A 25348-nucleotide genomic window follows, 5' to 3' on the forward strand; every position below is an offset into this window, starting at 1 on the left:
TCATTGAACCATATCATACTGATTACTTGCACCTGTAAGATTAGTATCTTTGAAAAGACCAGTATTGTATTCAATCTATGACTGCAGACATACACAGGTGATGAGTGTAACCTGCTTGTAGTGCAGCGCGATATGTTCAAAATTGTTTTCACCTATTGCTATGATAATTAATCCGATTAATTACGTAACTTCGCCAGCGTATTGGAATGTGCTGTTCCACTTGCAATCCATACACCCCCCATGGAAGACATGACCCTAATCTTCCACACAGGGAACACATATTTCAAATGGAGATACCAATTCAGGTAACCCCATTTGAAATTCACACTCCCTGTGAGGAAGTTTAAGGTCATTTCTTACAGGGGTGCATGGATTTCAACTGGAATATCCCGATGGAGCCATGGCCACAGCAATGAGAGATGACAGTGTTCACTATATCTATATAACGTAATGTGAGATATCTATATAACGTAATTGGTCAGATGGGAACAGCAAGAACTTGGAAATTGGAACGTGTTCCTTTTAACCCCCTGAGCACTACCTGCCAATCTAACATTGACTCTGATTGGTCAATTACATGATATCTTCAGTTTAATCACCAATCAGAATGGAGCTTTGCAAAGAATTCACCCAATTTTTTTGTGTGGTGAAATTATTATAACAATGTTGCCGATTGGTCCAATTGATAATGAAAACTTCTTTTTGACCAATAGGCAGGTAATTCTCATGGGGTTAATATCTTTTAGGTTGTGGAGTTGAACAGTACCCGTAAAATTGTCAATATCACTTTCACAACTATGTACGACATTTCTGCCTGAGATGAATCCATTACCAGAGTTGTGCTTTAATCATCTAAATCAGAGTCTGACAAAGATAGAATTTTCTTTCTTTTTTATCTTTGACTGTAATTGGGCAACACAGGCTATATGCAAGTATGCCTAGTAATCATACTGATAGCAAAGCGTAGTTTTTATACCAGTAATTAATTGAAATCGAAAATGTCGGCAACTTCTTGGTAATAATATAGCAACAAGTTGTTCCTCCGCACACAGTACATTACTCCACTAAAATACGGACTATAGATTCACTAGTCGAGTGCCAACATAAATAGGCCCCTCCTTCAGGCTCAAGGAGGCAGGATAAATAGCCGATATCAAACTCTACCAGTCCATGCATGTAATATTGCCATGTGTGTATTGTACTGTATCAATCCCACAGGTCAACTGACCCAGACGATGGATAAATACAAAGATGTCTACCGGCAGATAGATGGATAAATGGATGATACTTGTAACACCTAAACAGAGTAATACTCCATTTAATATTATAGTCTATATATCTACCTCGAGTCACCGGCAATAGCTTTGAAGTTCAGCGTGTTCTGTGTTAGCTTAGCATTACATGGTGCGTATACATATTTTACGCACGCGATCAACGCGCCATGTATGTACACGCAAGAAACCACGCTAAGCCAACGCAGTACACGCTGAACGTCAAAGCTAGTGTCGCTGACTCAAGGTAGATGATATAGACTATAGTAACATGGCTCCCTGTCATACGGCTGTCATTTCAGACATTACGCACAAAGCCATCAACACAAAACCTAATCATATTTATGTGAAGAGTTCTTATAATATTTGATATCTTGCAAACTATATGCAAATTGTTTTGATATTTGCACGTGCCTACATTAACTCCTTTCCATGTCTTTTGGTGTAGATTATTCATCCAGAAGTTCAAACATTATTTTGTAAATTAAATCTAATACTGGTACTTTGATACATTGCGTCCAAAAACATCTGACGAAGTCCGATGTTTTCGCACACAACGTAGTAAAGTGAGTTGCAAATTCCTTTCCATGTAGTTTGGAAACGGCTGTTGAACATCTTCAATTTGCAAGCATGTTTTTATTTTGCATGGATTAGATTTACAAGTTGGATTGTCGCAGAACCTATTGTTTATTTTAAAAAGGTTTTGTAGCAAAACAGGATAATATCCAAAAAGTAAACAAATTTGCTGATTGACTTGTATCACATTTGCAACCAAAGTCTTCATATGTCAGAATCTCTTGACCAATCTGTTCCTTTTGTAGCAAAAACACACAAAAAACAAGTCACACAAGATAAAGACAACGAAAAAGTTGTTTGCTAGTCCTTGTCTCACAGTCCCGACCATAGAACTTTTTTAACAGCGGTTTTTTTTACAATGTGCCCAAAATGTCATGAACTTTTCGTCTGAAAAATGATGATATAAAATGGCAAACATTGTAAAATAACAACATTTCCTGCATGCTTACCATATCTGGGTGTACCTGGCCGAGGTTTCCGATATTTTGTATTATCATCCTCAGCATCTACACAAGTAAAACATTGTTTGGGCTTAAAAATGCAGCATTATAAGTCTGTCGGACACGTACATGTCCAATAGAGTAGTTTTACCTTGAATTTGTCTTTGATGTGAATTTCTGTGGTCAGTTGAGTGTTCTTTTTAAATAAACATCTCAAAAAAAAAGTAACTAACCCCCTTAAATAATGACCATTATTCAAAAACGGGTGATTGTATTACAAATCTGTAAAATGCGTTAGAAGCAGAATTTATTTCTGCACATTTTGACACCTCATTTGCAGCAATTGACTAAATATTGACGTCACAGCGTACATTTAAATCAATGTAACCCAAGATTTGAAAGTTGCAGTAAATTGTATTGATTTTGTATTCAGTATAATGGAAGGAAATCTGTGTAATGATATCTGAGTGTTTTTGTATTGTAAAACTTTGTACGTAAGTGCAACTTTCAAATCTGGACCTCACTACATTAAATTGAACGGTGTTTAATTGTTTTCTGGGCTATCGTATCAAATGAGGTGTTAAAATGCGCAGAAATAAATTCTGCTTCCAACACATTTTACAAATTTGTAATACAATAGCCCCTTTTTGAATAGTGGCCATTATTTAAGGGGGGTTAGTTACTTTTTTTGAGATGTTTACTTCACATTTTAGTTTTGGTACCTGATAAAAAAAGATATTAGGGGGAAAAATCTTTTCCCGACTGACTGACCCAACTTCTGAAAGTGATCTATGGACAAGCAAACTTTTTTTTTCCATGGCCTAAGCATTGATAACGTGGTTCATAACAGTAATGCTGGTTTCATACTTTCTGCCGTTTGCCACTGAGCAGCGTGATGCTTCATCATACCGCTTGTACTTTTCTGCAAGCGGAGTGGCACACTGCTGAGCGGCAGCGGCATGACTCTGAAAGCCACTCTTGCCGCTCAGCACGCTTCAAAATCGTATTTTGTTCTCATACGTCAGAGCGGCACCGCTCCGAGTCGATTTGAATTCAACTCCCGGCGGTGTGGAGTGATTGATATCGGCTTGCCGTTGGTCACCGCTAGCGTTTCTGGTGCGACTGAGCAGTGAAGTAAAATCATCTTCAGAGCGGCAAAGCGGCAAGTGGCAGGAAAGTATGAAACCAGCATAAGTCCATTTTAGCAGCCCTAAATTGAACTTGGTACTTTTTAGGCAACAGAGCCCTTGTTTTCAAACAACGCCTTACCTATACTTATCTTCCTGGGTGGGGCCTGAGGTGGGTTTGGCAATCTTGAAACATCTGAATCCGGGCTACTCCATGGATCTGCCGATGAACCTCCCTCCCACCTGGAGGAAGGATACGATGAGAATGACGGCGTTGAGCCATCATCAACCACATCTGATGGAGTCCGTTTATGAATCAGACTGCTCAAGTTATTATCGGCAGACGCTGTCCGCCGGTGCCCCTTGTGTACAGCAGATGACGCAGTATCTGTCGGTTGTGGTGTGGTGCCACCATGACCATCAACGTAGGGAGAGTTCTCGTGTCTCATTGTGAGATTATCGTCAAACGACGTCCATGACGTCTGTCTTAGATATGCTGGACTACTTGACCTTCTTGTTGTTGAAGACAATTTGGGCAGCAATTCAATAGTGGAAGCTGCTGAAGGTGGGGGCCCATCCTCGTCCTCATCATAATCCCCATTGACTGAGGTCTGAGTGAAACTATCGGCATTTGAGGAAGCTACCGACTCCTGTCGCTTGAGCTCCAATTCGCCTGTCCGATAGATACTCAGATTTGTTGTCCTTATATCAAATCCTAATGCAATAGACGCCAATATGGTGGCTGCTCCAACAAGACCTTTGTCCGTCTTTCTTTGGCCAATTGGTTCCTTTGGCGAGTCATCCTCTTCGTCGTCTGTACGTGGACCCACTTGTGGCCAGTGGGGTTTGGGAAGACTAAATTCTGACGTCCAGTGTGAGCCTGTAAAATATTTGTGGGAAAAAATAAATAAATGCTGTAATTAATAAGTTTGCATTTTTTTTTCATGATAGTGTCAATGACAGTGAACTTCGGAATAGTGTACTTCGGCATTTTGTTGTCAATAAATGGTCAAAATGGGGAAGGATTGTTAGTATCTTCAAGCATGAGCATGTCAGTGTTACAAGCAAGTGGGGCTAACTGCGCATTATCAGAACACCGTATTTATACACAGTATTCTTTTTGGACTAAGAATCATAATTGGCTGGGTGCATTGCATAATAATCTAGAGCTCCACCACATCCCCATCCATAAGCGACTCATAAATATGGTGGAATCTGAGTTCTAACAGTTGAAATTCTATGAGGTGTATAATGCAGAATTTCAATTAAATGCAAACTTGATTCTTCAAACTTTGTAGATGAAGAAATAGATGAAGAAATTCTGAAATTTTATTACAAATATCACATTATGGCAGAGTGAATATAAAAGCCAAATCCTGATTGGCTGGTTCATCACATCATGACATATGTGATATATAAGCCAAATCCTGATTGGCTGGTTCATCACATCATGACATTTTGTCACATATGCAAGCCAGGTCCTGATTGGCTGATAGATCAGGTCAGGTCAGGTCATGTCATGACCTCTTACTGATTTCATGAGCCAACACACATCCAATATCTTGTACCCTATGCCTTTTACACTCCGACTCTGCTCTACACCTACCATTCTCAGGCAGACTGGTAATTGCGCTTCCTCCGGGAGTCCTGTACCCAAAGTTACCATGTAGACTTGGCGAGCTAGTGAAGAGCTTCTTGCTGGTAGCCTCTGATAGCGAGTACGCCTTGAATGTCCTCTCTCTCGTCTTGTGCTGCATGGTGCTTGGTCCCCAGGTTTTGCTCCCTCCTGTACCTTTGGGCACTGGAATACATAAGGGGATAACAGAGAACAGCTATTAGTGTATTAACCCTATGAGAACTACCTCAAAATGAAAACTGACATGTGTCCAATTTTGTACCAATCAAGGAGGGTATTATCAAGATCATCTGCAAATGCAGGTCTGACCATAAATAATTTAAAGCCTATTCATAATTGGCAATAGAAATGAGCATTTCAAGTTATCAACCAATCAGAAATGCTGTTAGATGACCAGTAGTGTCCAGGGGGGTTAAGGTATGGTAATTCCTGCCATTCTGTAGCAATTATTCTACATTGCACTTCACATTCAAATGATCCATTAACAATAATAAATCACAGAAATAATTACATTAGAGGAGAAATACCTTAAACATCAGGTCTATGGTTATAAAACAATTAATAATAAGAGACATCCCATTGTATCTAAACCAGGTATTGATTGATAGCCCAGCAATGATATCCCAGTACATTTCTTCATGCTCTCCATATGCAGGATTTTTTTTTACAATTTGGCACCTGTTTGTGGCTCATAGATTCTGTTTTTGTTTAAGGGTCACTCACAGATTTTGAGTTTAAAACTCTTTACACAAATGTTGTTTATTATTTTGGAATGTCTCATGCACCTATTGTAATTTAATGTCATTGAAGACCCTGCTTGGATCACAATTTACTGTAATGTTACCAGGCACCAGAACCAAATTTGTTCAATCTGTGGATCGACCATCGATTTTGCTTCGATGCTTGTTATTATTGAACTATCAACTAATTAGAATTAACGCTATATTTATATTGGTCAATATCACTACAGGTACAAATAATTATTTTTTTTCACAATTAAAAAAAGTAAATTAATTGATTTCATAAATATAAAACCAAGCATCGATGGTCAATCGAAAGCTGATAATTTTGTGTTAACGATATTCCACTGTATGGTGCACAATTCATTTCCATAATACTTTTTTTTTCTCATCATATTTTTATACTTCAACATTCAATTTGCTTTATTTCCTTCGACTAACGAAGGACAAAAAAAAAATCAGATGTGAATGTCTTTGCCCTTCCTGTAAAACATCTTTAATTCCATGTATAGTACATGTATAGCGCAGATGTTTCTCAAGGTCATCAATATGTTTTTCACATAGCCCACCAACAATATTAATATCCATGCTCTTCATGTTATAGTTCCAATGCACGGTACAGGTAAATATGAACACGCATATAAGGTACGATCAAAGATGAGAAGATGCCACCAATGTATATTAAAAGCTAGATAAGAAAATTGCAGACAAAAGGTGTAGCCACCAAGCAGCTTGTAAGCATAATTTCTGGTACAAACTGCACCTCAAATTGTGATAATAACCAGTGGCGATACCAGACAATTTTCAGGGGAGCATTGGGGGGAACGAAGTGAATTTTGTAATTTTGGGTTTTTACTGGCGAACAAGAATTCTGACTGCCGTGAGTTGGGTGCAGTGCCTACACCAAATGCACTTTGCATATGATATTTTGTAGACAGAAAGTTGACGAAACAAACATACTTAAAATGTGATTGGCACTTGTTTAAAGAAAATTTCGCAAGCCTAACTTGGGGCTCTATTGACACACACATTCCAAATAATTTGGCCAATCATTGTTATGCTCATGTGTTATTCTTCAACACACATATTCAGCTTTTAAAGAGATGTCAGTGGGGTTTTCATGAGTATCCATGTTATGTGATGAAAAAATTGAGTATAATGTTAGGCAAAAATCATGTTGTTACAATACCCCATCAGAAGCTATCAGAGTTGAACTAGTAATTCCTATTTTTTTTTTTTTTTTTTTTTGAAAGTCAATAATTTGCACCAAAAGCTCAATCGCATCATTAAAGTACATTTGTTTCAAGCTTTTAATTTGACCAAAATTATATGGATAAATTCAAGAATCAAACAACTTGCACACAAAACATACAGACTCAAATTGGATTGAAATGTTGACAGAGTTAATAACTCCTTCAGTAGGCTGGACAATTATATTTTGACAAGCATCTTGGTTAATGTTTAGAAACACTGACTCAGAAACCGACTTATTGATAAGTTGATGTCCTTGATGTCCCAGGTAGCGCAAGCAGTAAGCACAAAAAATGAGAACATGAGTCTATACAGCACTGTTCAGAAAGGGTTCACTCACGTCATACGATAGCACAGTTGACAGAATTGTATCAAAATTGCTACGGATCAACCCAATTTTCATAGTATGAAGCACCGATATATAATACCGGTAAATGGACCACGTCAATATAAATCGTGTCATGTGACAACAGCAAAATAGCCAGCAACAGCAAAATATTTCAAAGGGACAACATGATTATGTAATGGCCTGTGGGCTGCGTGCATCCTTGCCATTTAAAAGCTCCAAGTATTTTTCACATAATTTCGATCAAATTACATAAGCATACCAAAACATTATACTATTCCCCTCATATCAAATCACTGTGTGGGGTAGTACTTTGCAATGAGCTATTCATGTTGAAATCCACACTACCCCTGTGGAAAATTTTGGAAATATCTCACACAGGGGGAGTATGTTTTTCAAATGTAACTGGTCAGAGTTAATCATTTTGAAACCCATACTCCCCCTGTATTATGGCTTTACCTATATCTTCCACAACTGGAGTGAGTATTTCAGATGGAAGGTGCCCACTTGCCTATTCTATTCAAAACTCATACTCCCTCTGTGGATGACTTTAGCTAAATCTTCCACAGAGGAAGTATGGATTTTAAATGGAATAGCCCAATATCACTGATCAAGTACATTATATTACTCAATCTCAGTTTATCATTAGTATATAGATGTGCAAATTTTGTTTAAGATAATGATAGACACACTTGATCTGCCTCCTCGGGCTACTTGTTGTTCCTGAACTGACATTGGTGCTAACACACTGTGGTTCATCCATGGTCAACCAACAGAGAACAGTCAGCTTGCATTTCAAACTCTCCCTAAAGGAACTTGTATCAAATTTTGATCTAAAGGAGTTCATTGACTTCGACATCTATTTTTTACCATTGAAAATAAAATTAGATCTTCTAGCAAGCTCAGTGTTCAAATGCGCAGCTTGTAATGGCGGTTTACCCTGAATCCTTAATCCAGGTAATGTTCCTCAGTGCACGGAGGGAATTAATGGGCAATACTCAACATAAGCTTTATGACCACGAGTCCTCCGAGTAAAGGTACTTGAATATCTTGAGCCCCTTTAGAGGTAAAGCTCTTGGATGGACTGACATTATCAAGACTAAGAAATACTTACAAGCTATGACCCTTAGCCCCCTGGGCATCGGGCTCTTGGGTGGACTGTCACTATCAGGAGTGAGAGGGGGTTTCAGATCTCTTCTGTCGGAGAATGATGGATCTGTCGTTACTGTCAGTTTGTGTTGAAAATCTGTAATGATTCCAAAAAATTATACATGGTTAATATTAATAAGCAGCAACATAGTTTAGAATGTGTAACAACTGTGACTTAACAGAGGATACATTCTATTCATAATAATCGTGATAATCAGCATAGCAGAGACATTGTTTTCGAATGAAAAAATGATGAAAAATAGCACAGTTTGACTGACATTATTTTGCCATTGCTAAATCAATTATGACATTTGCTATTCACAGCTTTATTAATATCTAATTCTTGGCAAGACAAATATTTTTATTGGATCTGTTGTGATTCTGATTATCAGAACAGAGAAAATGAGGCAAGAACAAACAGACAAAAAGAGGCATTATTATCATTACAAAATCATCAATGTATTGTCTTTTTTATCCTGGAATTCAAATAAAACAAAGGAAGTAATTAACTTGTTGAACATTTCATATATGGTTTTGCTCCATAGTCATAGATCCAGACACATTTTAAGTGAATATTTCACTGTTTAACCTAAGTGCAACATATGATTTAAAAGCAAAAATGAGATGAAATCAACAATATTATTTGGACTTTATTATATAGTTAAGTTGCACGTCGTACAGTCTACATTTTGCTGAAAAGGTTATAAAATCAAGTACTTGATTCAAAATATTAATATTTATAGAACTGAAAAATTGGAATTGTTCATGAAATATACATAACCCGGGGTACAAATGACCATACGGAGACGTGCCGCTAATATGGGTAGGGCATTTTCGGCCTTTTGGTATATCAATGACTCCTTTTTCTAAGCCAAGTTTGGTTATAAGAATGGGTCCTTTTTTCAAAATTTTTTTTCGAAAAAATAACCCTCAAGCCAAAAATTTTCCAAAAAAATTGGGAAAATTTGTAAAAACTAAGACAATTTGGGTTAAATTTGGCCGAAAATTTTGACTTTTGGTATATCAATGGGTCCAAATTTCCCCGGATACATAACAGATCATGTTGCGTAGGATAACCACATCTGTGAAGCTGTGAAGATGCCCAAATCAGAGACAGAGAACAGAAAAGGAGTACGAGACACATTAAAGAGCTATTTGGAAACAAAAGAAGACCGCTCCTCGAAACCAAAAACAGTGCCACAAACATCAAGTTCTAACAGGAAGCAGGCAATGGAGAGCTCAAGAAACTTGGTTTCTCTGTGTCTCAGCTCGAACCAATTTTGATGAAATCCAACTCATCGTTTCTGCTCTCATAATCTCATGACAATATCTGCTCTATATAGGTAATAACAATAGAAACAGGCACAGGCATTAAGATTTATCAACAGGGATATTTTACAGCATGCAGCAGTCACTATGGACCACAATAGCCTCCTCCCAATGGCATAGTTCAATAACCTCAATTAAACAATCATAGTGCAAAATTTGACCTCAAGTTTGAGAGAATGAGTTTTGGTACTCAAATTTTCAAAGGTCATTCAATGAATATATGCAAATGTATTGGGGTTAAAGAACTGTGCCCTGATAGATGAGCATGATGTGGATCCTAGTGAGTCTTCAACAAACAGATTGAGGTGCCCCATTATTGCAGCATCTAAGGTAGGAATCCCCAGAGGCTTAGTTGACTTATTTTTCCATTTTTATCAAAACATATATCCTGACCGAAGACAAATTGAAATGGTTACATTTTGTAAATGTCACTGTGCCTCAATCTCTAACCTCCATCATGGAGTCACAGTTCTTTAACCCCAATACATTTGTACATTCATTAAATGACCTTTGAAACTTTGGGTATAAAAACTCATACTCTGAAACCTGATGTCAAATTTTGCACTATGATTGTTTAATTGAGGTTATTGGACTATGCCATTAGGATGAGGCCATTGTGGTCTATAGTGATATGGACAAACAGGATCATGTGGAATTACTTTGCTTTAGGACGAAAGATGGTCCGACATTAATTATAGTTGCCTTGCCGGCATTTATTATGGTGAATTTCATATTGTTTTCAACTGAACTCTTATTATCAATTGCGAAACCATCATATATACAGCGCATTTATGCAAAAATAATAAAGAAATAAAAATACTCAAAACTATTAATAAAACAACAGGGGAAAGCACCATTTTATCACCACACAATCAGCATAGGGAATGGGCTATTTCATTTAGAATCCATACTACCCCTGTGGAAGATTTAGAAGAAGTCTTCCACAGAGGGAGTATGAGTTTTGAATACAATAGACAATTGGGCAACTTCCATTTGAAATACTTACACCATATAGATATAGGTAAAGCCATAATACAGGGGGAGTATGGGTTTCAAAATGATTAACCCTGTCCAATTACATTTGAAAAACATACTCCCCCTGTAGAAGATATTTCTGAAATCTTCCACAGGGGTAGTGTGTATTTCAACTGCAATAGCACAATATAAATTGCATAGCACATAGCTTTCTGACCAAATGTTTCTGAGAAAAACCTTCTTTCTTTATTTCTTTATTTTTTTTTGGCCAGAGCGATGGATTGCTAATTTGGAAACTGATTATTTCTTACATGTGTAATGTATACAATCAGCTGGTGTTGTCCAAGTTGCATTCCAAAAATCATTTTGCTGAACATACATGGCAAGTTTTTTTTTCAGTATCTACTACATAAACCGACTTTACATCACTAAATCCACAAATCTAATTGCCATCACATTCGCAAAAAGTAAATTACGTTAAATTATTTTCATGACACTGTTAACTAGAGCTATTTAAAATGCCAATGACCTTCCACTGTGATAAACACATTTCACCAATTTGTTTTTATCAGCACAGGTATCACTCTTATGAACACACTCTTAAGGCTAAACTGCATAACACAAAAATCTGGAGCATCTTGACTGAAATTAGAATCCACCTTGTGGTCATGCCTGTGTCAAGAACAGCGTTAGCAAATATGCATGCTTGAGCCTGCTGAATTCTGCAGCAAGAAATGTGAAACTTAAGTACATTTTAAGATCCTCAGCTTAGGATTTTTTCCCCTATCTTATTATTTACTTAAAGTGGCGCAGATCGATGGCTACGTCACAGAGCCAAGTGCCTGTGGGTCGTAAGAGAGAGAGAGAGAGGTGCCTTACAATGGAGAATTCACTAGGATCCACAACATGCTCATCTATCAGGTGCACAGTTCTTAAACCCCAATACATTTGTACATACATTGAATGACTTTGAAAATTTGGGTACAAAAACTCATACTCTGCAACGTGAGGTCAAATTTTGCACTATGATTATGTAATTGAGGTTATTGGACTATGCCATTGGGATGTGGCTATTGTGGTCCATCCCATAGTGATAAGATGTGACTGACAGCAAATTAAAAGATTGACTCGCCGTGTTCGTATAGCTTCAATATTTCAAATATATAGTCAACTTTAAAAGATATGAAAATGAGGAATGAACAAGACTAGACTTGTGTCCAGCAACACAGATGAGTGATAAGAGTGTTTCACCAGATTTGTCAACACAATCCTTGATTTATTCTACCCGATTTCACATCTCTATTATATATGTTTTTCAATTGTAATTAGTCAGGGTTAATCATTTTGAAACCCATACTCCCCCTGTATTATGGCTTTACCTATATCTTCAACAACTGGAGTTAAGTATTTCAAATAGAAGTTACCCAATTATCTTTTAGTTTCAACACTCATACTCCCCTGTGGAAGATATTTCCATAATGTTCCACAGGGGGAGTGTGAATTTTAAATGGAATTGCCCATTTTCACAGGAGATTAACCCAAATCACTTTCCTGACAAATAAAATATGTGTTACCAAACGATGGAAATCGCTCGCAGTTCCTGGAAAGTGTTCCTGCATATTACTAGGATCCACAACATGCTCATATATCAAGGCACAGTTCTTTAACCCCAATATACATTTGCACATTCATTGAATGACCTTTGAAAATTTGGGTACAAAAACTCATACTTTGAAACCTGAGGTCAAATTTTGCACCATGATTGTTTAATTGACGTTATTGAACTATGCCATTAGGATGAGGCCATTGTGGTCCATAGTGTATACCTGGGATCAAATCTCTTAAGTTCTTGTGGCATAACAGTTACCTTACATCAATCCCTTCTTATTTATTACAATGCCTTGATAAGTACAAATGGACAGTTGCAAACGGAAATTTTACTGTTGAGTACGCAGGAAGATTCTGTAAACAATTACAGATGCTTTGTTTTGGCATTTCAATAAGGCCTAAAAAAACAGGTTGGTTTACGCTTTCAAGGCTTAAAAAAGAGGGTCGGTCAGTTTATTTGAATTTATTTATTTATTCCTTTATATTTTTTTAAAGAGATGGTGTATTTCTAGAGTGTGAAATAATCTGAATATTAAATGTACACTTCCATGTTTTAAATTGTAAACAGCTGACCCGATAGAGAGGATACATCATAAAAGAAGGCATAAATGAAGGCTAGGAGTAATCTAGTCATTTATTTGGTTTATTTAAAGGTAAAAATTACATCTCACAAATACATTTTTTCAATTTAAACAAAAAATCTGTACACCTAAAAAAAGGCAGGTGATTTCGGCATTTTTGGGATTGGTTGGAAAATGACAAACAAACCTTTTTTGGCCTAATCTAGCTCTTTTAAAATGGGGAGTACATGGGAGAAATACCTCTAGAGGTTTTGTATTATTAATATCACTGATACGTATTTGTCTCTGTTGTTGTGTGATATCCTCTCCCATATGATATATTTGAAAGAATCAATAGGTGATGACCTTGTAGACCCATAATGACCCTTGACCTGCCAATACCGATTAATTATACGTACATATCCTTCTCTCTTTGTACATATTACTACATGTACATACTACAAAAGAGGAAGAGTATCATCCAATTTAACCGCGCAATATATATAGAGCACTGGCCGTTGACCCGACCTGAAAAATTTGTGATTCTCTAGTCCGAGAATGATACAACACAACTCTTGCATATACCTAGCGTTAACAAAGCATTTGCTATGACGCTGAAGCCTATTAATTCTCATATACTCCTCATCAATTTTAGGGGTACTGTACATAGGTAATAGAGATTGCGCTAGACAGATAATGGCTATAGTGCTGAGTGAGTGATGGTACCGTCTTTAATACCGTCGAATAATGACAAAGTTTAGCAAACCTGGAAGATAAACCTACTACTGCGCTGGTGAAAGTTGACACTGGGTTTTAGATGTAATGGGCTAGCAATTAGCAATAGATAAATGCCACTTTGCTTGCATAGACTTGACAGCTGTTGGATAGACAAATTATTCCTAACATCGCTTTAATTCTTTCCTGCCAATGTGGAACAGTGTATATTGTTTCTTCTTCAGCAATCCATTTATGAAATATTTTGATCACAAACTTGGTCTGATATAATAAATTCGCAAATTATACTTGCATACAAGTGGCCTTTTGTTTTCTCCAAGAATTCAAGAATTGGTAGCAAATTATCCGTAGTATTATCAGGATATTTCATGATCCTAGCATCCTCTTTTTATGATATATATCCACGAAAAAAGCTTATTCCCAAAATTTCAGTTGATTCCAATTTTGTACTTGAGAGTTATGCATGATTATGTGTACTATACACTGCTCCATATGCCACTGTGTTGAATTTACACCAGAACGCAATTCAAATTTGGCCATACTTTTGCTAAACAAATTAACCTGCAAGAATTTTTTTTGTGCATTAACATTATGTAGCCAGGTTTCCAGTGGTATAAAAATCTCAATTTTTTTAGAAAAGTTGGGGCACAAGGCTGTGGATAACAAAATGCTCTTTTAAAGTTCATTTAAGTTTTTTTCTTTTTAATGCCCTCTTCTTCTTGCTCACCTTATAATCATATTTTCTCCCACACTTTACATTTCCTACACCTACAAAATGTCATCCACCATTGTAGTTCTATGTAAGCTAATATTCAATTCCAAGACATTCATATCTCTCTCCCCATCAAGTATTTCATACAGAGAATGGCTGTCAAATGTACAGAGTTCTAAATGCATTTTATACCCTTGTCAGTTTCCTCTGAAATTGGATAAGACAACCTTTGCCGATGACAGTAACATAAATCCGGTTATACATTAAAGATAGCCAAAATAATTCCCCTATTGTAAGCAACAAACCATCCTTTCCACAGATGTCCATATCCCGTTACCTATTCAACAGAGAACCTAGTCAACCAGAGTTCATGCATCTCAAAAACGCACATTTTGTCGGCTCAAAACATTTGATACTTGTATGGCATGCAACATGTTTCATATAAAGGCTATATTGAAAGACACCATGTAAATTTGGACAGGCAAATGGCGAGTTAAAAATGGGCGAGTCAGATGAAAGCGAGTTAGAATGGCGAGTTACCCACTGCAGAGATTAAAGAGTGACCCCTGCTGAGTATACGACAAGTCCCGTCGGCGAGTTAGGATTTTTACGGCAAGTCCCGTTGGTGAGTTAAGATTTTTACGGCAAGTCCCGTTGGCGAGTTCAGATTTTTACGGCAAGTCCCGCTGGCGAGTTAAGGTGTTTATGGCAAGTCCTAATGGCGAGTTAGGATTTTTACGGGAAGTCCCACCGGCGAGTTACGGCAAGTCCCATCGGGGAGTTAAGATTTACAATCTGATTTGGTCTAAAATATCAAATCAATTTTTTTCTCACCATCATGATTTATGTATTAGCCTTGTTGAAGTATAGCATATTTATATAATATTGAATGGCTTTGAGTGTGATACAAGAATATTTTTCTATCAAGTGCAATATATTCTTGTATCACACGAAAATAAGCCATTCAATATTCTTATTCAATGGGTGCGTCTTGTAAAGAATTCACGTAATATATATAATATCTCACAATAGTTGATAGTGATATTAGTCAGGGTGCGCGCCCCCAAGCAACGGCGGCACGCTTATTGCTCCTCAATGATCGCGCGATAATGCGTTCGCGTAATACATGTGCGAGAACTTAGATGTTCGTGATGGTTTTGTTCATATAAAACAACGGGGATGTCCTCACAAAAGTAACTTTATTTTTTTCTGAAAAAGGCAGTTTTTCTCGCAAAAATTACATTAAAACTGAATAAGAATGAGAATAAAAGATAGGATTTTGGCCAGCCCATCCATTATGACACGATATTGGATAGGCAAAAGACAAAATCCTATCTTTTATTCTCTAATTATTATTATTATTTATATCAGGCTTTTGCTATGCTGTAAAATGAAAATTTAAGCTTAATTACCTAGCCACCAGGTTTAACCAATGTGTATTGTAATGTAAGCTTACCTTTTGACCTTCATGTTTTCTGTTCTTTACTCTCCAAAGACAATTTCGGAATAATTATATATAGGTTTATTTGTAGATGTGGATTATATTTCCTAACGTTATCATCATCCAGAATTGCCGCAAATTAAGTTTGTGATTTTACTTGTTTATACAGTACGAAATCTCCTGTGAGCCATTACGATGTCTGTTGTGTATTGTTGTGCTGTTGTATCATGACGCGTGTTGGTGCCATCACCATGGTAACGCGTGACGCATACGCGATATGCGTACAATATTCAAGAAATATTGTATTGCATCCCGGGATTGCATCCGGGTATTTTGAAAATATTGTACAATATACAGTGTTATTGTATCGCTCAAAAGCCTGATATAAATAATACATGAATAATAAAGTTTTAATGTAGCACAGCGAAAATTAAAACTCGTTTACCCCTGGGGAGAAATGGACGGTGCCATTGTTCGTTGTGTTGGCCCAGGTCAGTCTAATGAGTTCGTGAATGGTATTTTGTTGTGGCGAACGGGCTAGACCCAATGGGTTATTGATTGATCGTGAGAACTTTGGCGCGAGTTTTTGTGGCGCCCTCTACGGAGGGGCCACATATAGGCATGTACTTTGTGAATAGCTTCTAATTTCACTCTTGCTAGATTTACTCCTTAATTGTTTTGCTAAAATTATGCCCAGCTCAGAAATAAAACCACAATATGCTAGGATTTTATTTTATTATTGTTTTCTGATATGCACGGGATAAAATGATGTGTGTATATTCTTTGTTTAAAATACAAAATTAATGGACTTATAAAAACACCAAATAACCCGTGACCTTTGTATGGTTTAAACCAGTTTACCACCTCTTAGAACCCGATAGACGGTGACATTTGACCATTCTAATTATGTATATGTTTTGAACATGTTTGCACATGAACTAGTTGTTTACAGTGTGAAGAATCTACAACATGCTCATCTATCAGGGCACAGTTCTTTAACCCCAATACATGTGTGTATTCATTGAATGACCTTTGAAAATGTGAGTACAAAACTCATACTTTGCAACTTAAGGTCAAATTTTGCACTATGATTGTTTAATTGAGGTTATTGATAATATGCCACTGGATGAGGCCATTGTGGTCCATAGTGATTGCACGCGGTGCACCTAATCCTTAAACCAACACCAATTAATTATAGTTGACCAACACAACCACTGACCAATCATGAAATCACTAATTGGTTTATGACTTTATGTGCTTGTATCGACTGCTAACTGATTGTGACCAAAGATATTAGAAGCTCAGTATCTTTGTGGTGACTATCTCTGATAAAAAACATTAATTAACGAAAATCAGTTCTGGTCAGCAGAGAAAGGAATAAATTCGGAAGACATGACTGTGTTGAAGGTCAGAAGTGTATTTGCAAAAATAATATTCATTGTAATGCCTAACTGCTGGGAAGGGTTCCTAGCAAGGTTAAGTGAAAGAAACCCCACTGGCTATTTTGTCTGTTTAAAATAGAGTTCTATGATGTAATTTGTTATTTATTAATTAATTTTTAGCAGAATTAATAACATAAAAATGGGCTGTGCCCGTTTCATGAAGAATAACGATCGATCTTACCCTTGATTTAACAGGCCTGTCAATTTCTTGGTATTGTTTGATATGAAAGGAGGGTATGATTGTTTTGTATTACTATAGTTTAAGTATTTCCTAGCCTCTCTTAGCCACATGGTTGGCTACAAAAGACACAGAGTATACCTTAGGATAAACTGGCATGAGTGCGCCGACCCCAAGTTTTCAACATTTCAGGATTGTTTCTGGACGGAGGTCGGGTGAAAAACAAAATTACGTTTACATGACTTTGTCGAAATTTGTCGTGTGACAAGAATGAGTGTATAGATGACTAGGGGGAAGCTTACTTATTTGTGTCTTCTAGTTATCCATCATATACCCTAGGCCCTGCATAACGAAATTCAACAATATTCAATATCCAAAGCAATATCCTCACTACAATAGGCTCCCAAAACAGAACTCCGACCCCACATAATCAAAATTGATACGAAAGCTTCATTCCATGAAGCATTTCTCTCAGATTTGATCATCTTCTACTCTTCCCTAAAAAATCATTATAATACCAAATCTAATCACCATGGAATTCACCATATCCCATCCAGCTCACATTGGGCGCCACATTCCTTTTTTAAAGGAATTTTTATCTGGTGCTGCGCTCATTTATGATTTGACGATCAAGCTTGTCAACATCGAAGAAATTTTCCCACCCACCACTCCCAACAACAAGTGATTGGTGAAAAATATGAAATAGATAAAGCATTGTAAATAGAGTTTAAATCCCCCTGAATAAGGAAAAATGTAGAAGTAATAGGGAAGGAAATATGAAATCTATGTTATGATTAGTAAGATGTACAAGACAAGACAGGGTTATAATTAAAAACAATAATAAAATGTGTTATACTATAGCAGGGGCAAGCAGGCTGCATCAGCACACATGAATTGAAGTGCTATCCAAGTTTAATAAGGCATAGCAGCTCATAGGAAGAGAGAAAATGCCTCAGTGTGATTTCGGAAACTATGTAAATAGGTTGTCTCATTGTGTATATATAGAATGTAGGTTTCTGCAAAATAGGAGTATAGTACTTTAAAGAAGGGAAACAACCCTAGAGCTGCATGCAAAATGGCAAATAATTTTTCATTATTTGTGAATTGAGTTAATATACTTGCTAACGCCAAGTTATTTATCCTATATGACATAGGTAATGGAGAGGAAACTTGCAAGATCTTCAAAATAATAAGGTCATCAAGGACAGTGGTCTTCAGAGATAAAATGTTTACAATATAGTAATATTTCCCGCATAATTATATTAGTTCTTGGGAAATGGATTTTTTGAGCCATTGTTGTCATAAATTAAAATAATTTATGCACATGTATATAATTCACAGTAATCTTTCATCCTTTGTTACCTTCCAGGTCATATAGACGCTTGAGGAGGAAATCTACTGGGATAATCACCTCGGAGATCTTGAATGTATGCACCAGTAATATAGAACCTTTTGGAGGTCTCAGCCATGATATTATTCTAATTTATGTATGTTTGTGTTAACCAAGGTTTGCTGAGTCTTGCGCTGAGCAAATTCGAGTGCCAGGGGGGTTTGTCTACCCTGGGACAATTTTGGTCTTATTTTAAAAATTAACAAACAGTTGCAGAGTCTCCCGCTCCGTAATGCAAGTTCTAGGGGGATTTGTCCACCCTAGTACAAGTTGTGAGTTTATTTGAAAATTATAACGATACAGTCAGCGTCGCTGTGTCAGTGGACCTGATGGTGACGTCGCGTTCAAAAGCTAAATGAAAACACTTTACTTTGGTCATACGCTGTTGTAAAGGGAATCCGATGGTTTCGCTGCGTTCGATTGTTTTCCTTCACAATTTCGTGATAATATATTTTTGGGTTGGCTGAGATCAAAGGTTTAGGAACAAAGATTCCATTGATTTAAAATAAACGGTGACTCGTTTGATCGCCATCATGATGAGCAAAAAAGTTTTGTGTTTTTTGTCCTTCTTTAGTTTCTCTGTCAAGGGGTAATGAAGTATATTGAAATACTGCCTATTCTGTCTGCCATTTGTCAAAAAGGCTAATTATCACATGCTGGGTAATCTCTGTGAGGGGTAACTTAGCACTTGTTCAGTGCCTGTATGAGACCATGACAACCCCTCTCTGACGTTACAAAATCCACGGCGCTGCGCGCCTTGCTTCTCGGCGCTGCGCGCCTCGCTGCTCGGCGCTATGCGCCTCGATCCCAGCCGAGGAACTAGAGCTAGTTCTAGGGTAACTCGCCTTTTAAACTCGCTTTTCTTTAACTTGCCTTTTTATAACTCGCCTAGTTACTGCTCCCCATGTAAATCTACCTTGCTTGTGAATGTTGGTATGGTGATTATTATGTAGTGAAAGAGAAACAAATGGGTCTCGTATTACATGACCATAGAGGCTTCAAATAGGACTCCTGACAGGGCAAGATGCCAAGCCGACTACTTAAGTAGTGAATGGTACAGCTACTTAAAGCATCTAGAGTCATCTTGTGATAAAAGAGCATACTTGCCAGCGCTAACGATCCTGGACATCTCGTTAATGTTAATAATCACAATGGATGTACAAGTGCGACTGTTCAAAATAATTTTTAAGTGTAGCAATGACGAGGAAATTTCTCTCGCATGCCTGCAATGGCCATATGGTACCGATGCATTTGATACATACTGATACACAAAATCTGGTCCATGGAGGCCAAAGGAGGCATTTTTGAAAACTAAGTTACTATAATCATTACCTCATACAAACATCAGGCTAGCATATACTGAAAACAACGAAGGTCTAGCATACTTGGTTCTAAAATTTTGACGTTTTGTGATGTGTATTTTCTTATGTATTTTGTTGTTTCACTCCATATTGTGCCTTAATCTCAATTTCAAATTTGTCAACTTTGACCCCCATGGACCAGATTGTGTCACATATAGTAGGTTCTGATGCGTTTGGTGAAAACCAACTAAACAAAATACACTGGCTAACATTGGTACAAATCTGGGGCCTTTTGCTTGTGGGACCAGCCATTTTCTCTACATTGTATGATCCCTAAACCCATGATGTTATACTTTAAAAGGCATGACAAATACCTACCATAATAAATTACTAACCAATTCTTCAGAATATTTCAAGAAATTTCTATCAAAAACTTGTGAAATGTAGTGCTCCACCTTAACCCCATTCAAATCTGACTTAACCCAATTCAAATCTGACTTACACATACTTAAGGGGGTACTACACCCCTGGTCAATTTTGTGGCTATTTTTGCATTTTTCTCAAACATTATAGCGCATTGGTGACAAGTAAGATATGTATATTATAGGGGCAAGGACTACAACTACTGCACTGAAAATTCAGCATTCCAAGGCAAGTAGTTCTTGATTTATTGATCAAATACTGGTTTTCATTTTTGACTGTAACTCCACAACTGTTGTCTGTGCTGAAATTAAAATTTCCAGTGCAGTAGTTGTAGTCCTTGCCCCTATAATAGACATATCTTGCTTGTGACGAATGCGCTATAATTTTTGAGAAAAATACAAAAACAGGCACAAAATTGGGCAGGGATGTAGTACCCCCCTTAATCTGAACTCAGTAAGTAAGCCATGTAACACACAAACAAACCAAAACAATAAGTAGTACCACATATTTTATTGCATTCATGTGGAAAACAAAGGATAAATCAGGAAGTTCAACCCTAATAATGTGAACCCTATTCTACTTTGATCTCCCACAATACTGATCATGTAACTTTCATTGTTTTCTATCTTCTGCTATCAATAGTTTTATATACTGACTAGACCTCCACTGAGGTGTTCCTACAACAAAGATGTTCATAATACATAGAACACGGTCAAGAATGCCCAGTCACAGGCTATTAATGTACCATATCCTCAGTACCTAATAAGGTGATATATTAAAATGCTGAAAATCAGTGCTGCGTAAATATATAGTGTAACTACACTACCAAGTTCCTATCGCGGCCGCCTAATCAAAGACTATTCGCAATCGAGGGGGGCTGAGTGGGATAGAGTCGCCATCGAGGGGGCATGACCGTTCTGCGACAGAACGGCAAGCCGTGACATCAAGCCACAAAGCAGCAAGTAACCACTTTTGTTTGTGTGAGAGTGTAATACCCAGTAGTTTTTCTCCCTATGAGTAACACAGGTACATGGTCTGTAGCACAGAGTACCTGCACAGGTATCGTTGACAAGTCATACTTAGCTGGTACTGTGCGGTACTAGGGGAGTACCATTGTAGTGCCAGTGCAGTACCACTGCTGGTGGATCCTGTGTAGTAGCAGCATTGGTACTGTGTAGGTACTCTGTGTGTACCAGTCAGGTACCTTGGCGATGGTGTATCTGCAGTGCAGGCAGCCGCAATAGGAATCTGGTAATGTACCTACATATTACATACACCAGATCCTTGTACAAGTTAACACATTAATTGAAAGGTACGGCAAGAGAAAAAAAAACCGAAACCAGAGCTGCAATCAAAATGTTAAAGGTAAAAACAGTGTGAGCTGAAACTTCCCACATGTTGAAGTGACTTAGCAAACATCCACAATGACTCTAGCACGTAATATTGCCTATAACTAACACTACCCATTTCTGTAACATGCTGCATTAGCTCAAAATCCTACCACTGATTTATTCAATATTTCGGCAACAAATCATTCATGTTAACATTTCAATATCTTTCATAAGCCCAAGCTTTCTGATTAAATGAAATTGACCCATTTTTTGTGATTACTTAGTATTCTTTGTCTGTGTTCTTTTCACATTCAAATTTTGACCTGGTTCTGAAAGAATTCTATCGGGAACAAATATTACGAGCTAACAATAAGTGTAAAACCATGCACACATGAAATGCTTTCAAATATTGCACGGAAACATATTTGTTTAAACGTGTTATGTTTACATGCAGATTTCAATAATCTTATTCCCATATTCAAGTTTTATCTTTGACAAGATTCACTAGGATCCGGAACATGCTCATCTATCAGGGCACGGTTCTTTAACCCCAATACTTCTGTACATTCATTGAATGACCTTTGAAAATTTGGGTACAAAAACTCATACCCTGCAACTCCAGGTTAAATTTTGCACTATGAGTGTTTAATTGAAGGTATTGAACTATGCCATTGGGATGAGGCTATTTTGGTCCATAGTGATTGAATATATTGGTTCCCTATTGGGGCAAAAACACATCAATGATGACAGGATCTTCGGAACAACCAAGGATCTGTGAAGCCCAATGTGAAAAACTAGTTTGGTTAGGGTGGGAGAGGGGGTTAAATATTGACCTTGGGAGGGATGGGGTTAAATATGTCAATGGGCAATTGACCTTTTTGGTAAATCCCATAAGCCTTTGCGAGTACACCTAAGATGTTGTCATTTGACGTCAGTACGCGTCACACTGCTGCACACATCTTTTAGCGAACATAGTTACTGCACATTGCAAGTCGGTGTGATGTCAAATGACGACATCTCAGGTGTACTGCAAAGGCTTATGGGATTTACCAAAAGATCAGTTTCAGTTCACACAACACAGAGAGTGCAAATTTCACATGGGGTTACCCCCATTTGAAATCTACACCCCCTGTCTGTGAGATTAAGATCATGTCTTCCATAGGGGACGTATGTATTTCAATAGGAATAGCGCAAATGTATTTCTTGTATACCTTTCAACACAAAAAGGTATGTTCTTTTTGACCCAATTTTGGTTTTGTTACAAATGTGAAGGGAGGGGGTCAACTAAGCAGGGCCGTCGCTAGAGGGGGGACCCCCCATACACAATTTTGTCGGCAAAATTTGACTGCTGTCGTCAAAACTATGTGACTGTCGGCAAATGTAGTCAAAGGTATGTGTGATTGCCGGCAAATTGTGAGAGCCATATAAAAGATTAATGTGTTACGAAATTGTGTTGTTGTAACGTAATAGACCTACTGTAAATAATATAGTAGTTACTAGTTATTTATTTGAAAAAAATGTGATACCCCCACACACACACACACACTTTTTAGATTTCTGAGCGCCGTCCTGGCTAAAAAATTTTTGGGTCAACAAATTACAAAAAATTTCAGTCGGCAAACCATAGTGTACACCCCCCGAATCATATTGCACCCTATTTGGCAATCACTCCATATATTTATTGGCTTCATTGATCTTTTGGTTTATTCCCTCAAAAGGTGAATGACTTTAATCAGACATCAAAACAGAACCAAATGAGTTATCATAATGCCTATTTAGGTGAATACCCCCATTAAGCACCGACTGAATTAATCAGGATGACATTAACTATCTGCAAATCACATTCTTAGACTACCGGTCAACTGAAAATGTAATTTCAGAAGAAATCCCACAGGATAGGCTTTATATCCGGATATGAAATATGGTTATATGATTGTTAGTGATCTTATTCTGTGTTCAATAAGTAGCATGTTCAGACCAAAGATGTTGGAATCAAAGAGAATGGACTCAGAATTAGGCTATTCCATTTAAAATCCACACTACCCCTGTGGAAGATTTAGCTAAAGTCTTCCACAGGGGAGTATGAGTTTCAAATAGAATAAACAATTGGGTAACTTCCATTTAAAATACTCACTCCAGTTGTGGAAGATAAAGGTAAAGCCATAATACAGGGAGTATGAGTTTCAAAATGGTTAACCCTGACCAATTACATTTGAAAAACATACTCCCCCTGTGGAACATATTTCCAAGATCTTCCACATGGGTAGTGTGGATTTCAACTGGAATAGCCCATTGCCTGTGTGTAACATTATGGTAAATTCACCATACTGGTTTGTCACATATGAAGACCAAAATAGTGTATCTCTATCTTATTGACAAACTTCTGATATCAATAAATACTGTGCGCCTTTAAGCTTAAGCGATACAATGTTTGGTGTAACACCGAGTAGTATCAGCACAACGCACAACATAAACAAGCACTCAATTCAAATTTAAGTTTATTAGGGGCACAGCAAAATAATATGGAGGTACACTATTTTGCTTTCCATGAGTGACACACAAACATGGCAGAGTTAGTACTCTCTGATTCTACCTCATTGGTTATCTGGAGGTACATTAAGTTGCCTCCATGAGTGACACACAAACATGGCAGAGTCAGTACTCTTTGATTCTACCTCATTGGTTATCTGGAGGTACATTAAGTTGCCTCCATGAGTGACACACAAACATGGCAGAGTCAGTACTCTTTGATTCTACCTCATTGGTTATCTGAAGGTACATTAAGTTCAATAAGTTGCCTCCATGAGTGACACACAAACATGGCCGAGTTGGTACTCTTTGATTCTACCTCATTGGTTATCTGGAGGTACATTTTTTTGCTTTTCATGAGTGACACACAAACATGGCAGAGCCCATTCTCTTTAGTCGTATCTCCTTGAATCAGACCTTTTTATCCCAAGTTATAGACAAATCCGACGAGCCAAGTGATGGTCAGGACAAAGTCGGCCATAGCTGGGGGCCATCCGCGCCAAACTAGCTTAGTTCGTTTGGATTGCGATCCAAGACGCCCACTATCGTGAGTGCATCACAGCGCTTAGCACTTGTGCCGCGTCACAGGAGCAGTAAACACTGCACGCCTATGATACTGGCATCGCGTAAAATAGATGGAAAGCCCCAGCTATGGCCGCCAGGGAGGTGTAGAAATGTGTCAAGTCGGATTTGTGTATAGTGGCAGTATATGCCACATCATTCCGAGCTACCGATCAACTAAATACAAAAATCCCTGATCAAAGTTCAGTCTAAAGGATTAAATCACTGTAACTTTAAATTTAAACTGGTCACACACAAAAAAAGGAAACAATTGACTTTATCAAATTTCCGTCCGTC

General features: G+C 37.5%; 1 protein-coding gene across 1 annotated transcript in view; it reads right to left on the reverse strand.

The window, feature by feature from the left end:
- LOC140153631 (mitogen-activated protein kinase kinase kinase 10-like) overlaps positions 1–25348 on the reverse strand; it is a 173390-nt gene that overhangs the window by 6738 nt on the left and 141304 nt on the right. The window contains 4 exon segments of the mRNA XM_072176426.1: positions 2297–2353; positions 3557–4294; positions 5021–5215; positions 8502–8633. Of these exon segments, the coding sequence (XP_072032527.1) occupies positions 2297–2353; positions 3557–4294; positions 5021–5215; positions 8502–8633 (1122 nt within the window).

Source organism: Amphiura filiformis, chromosome 5, assembly GCF_039555335.1.
Source record: "Amphiura filiformis chromosome 5, Afil_fr2py, whole genome shotgun sequence".
Taxonomy (NCBI): domain Eukaryota; kingdom Metazoa; phylum Echinodermata; class Ophiuroidea; order Amphilepidida; family Amphiuridae; genus Amphiura; species Amphiura filiformis.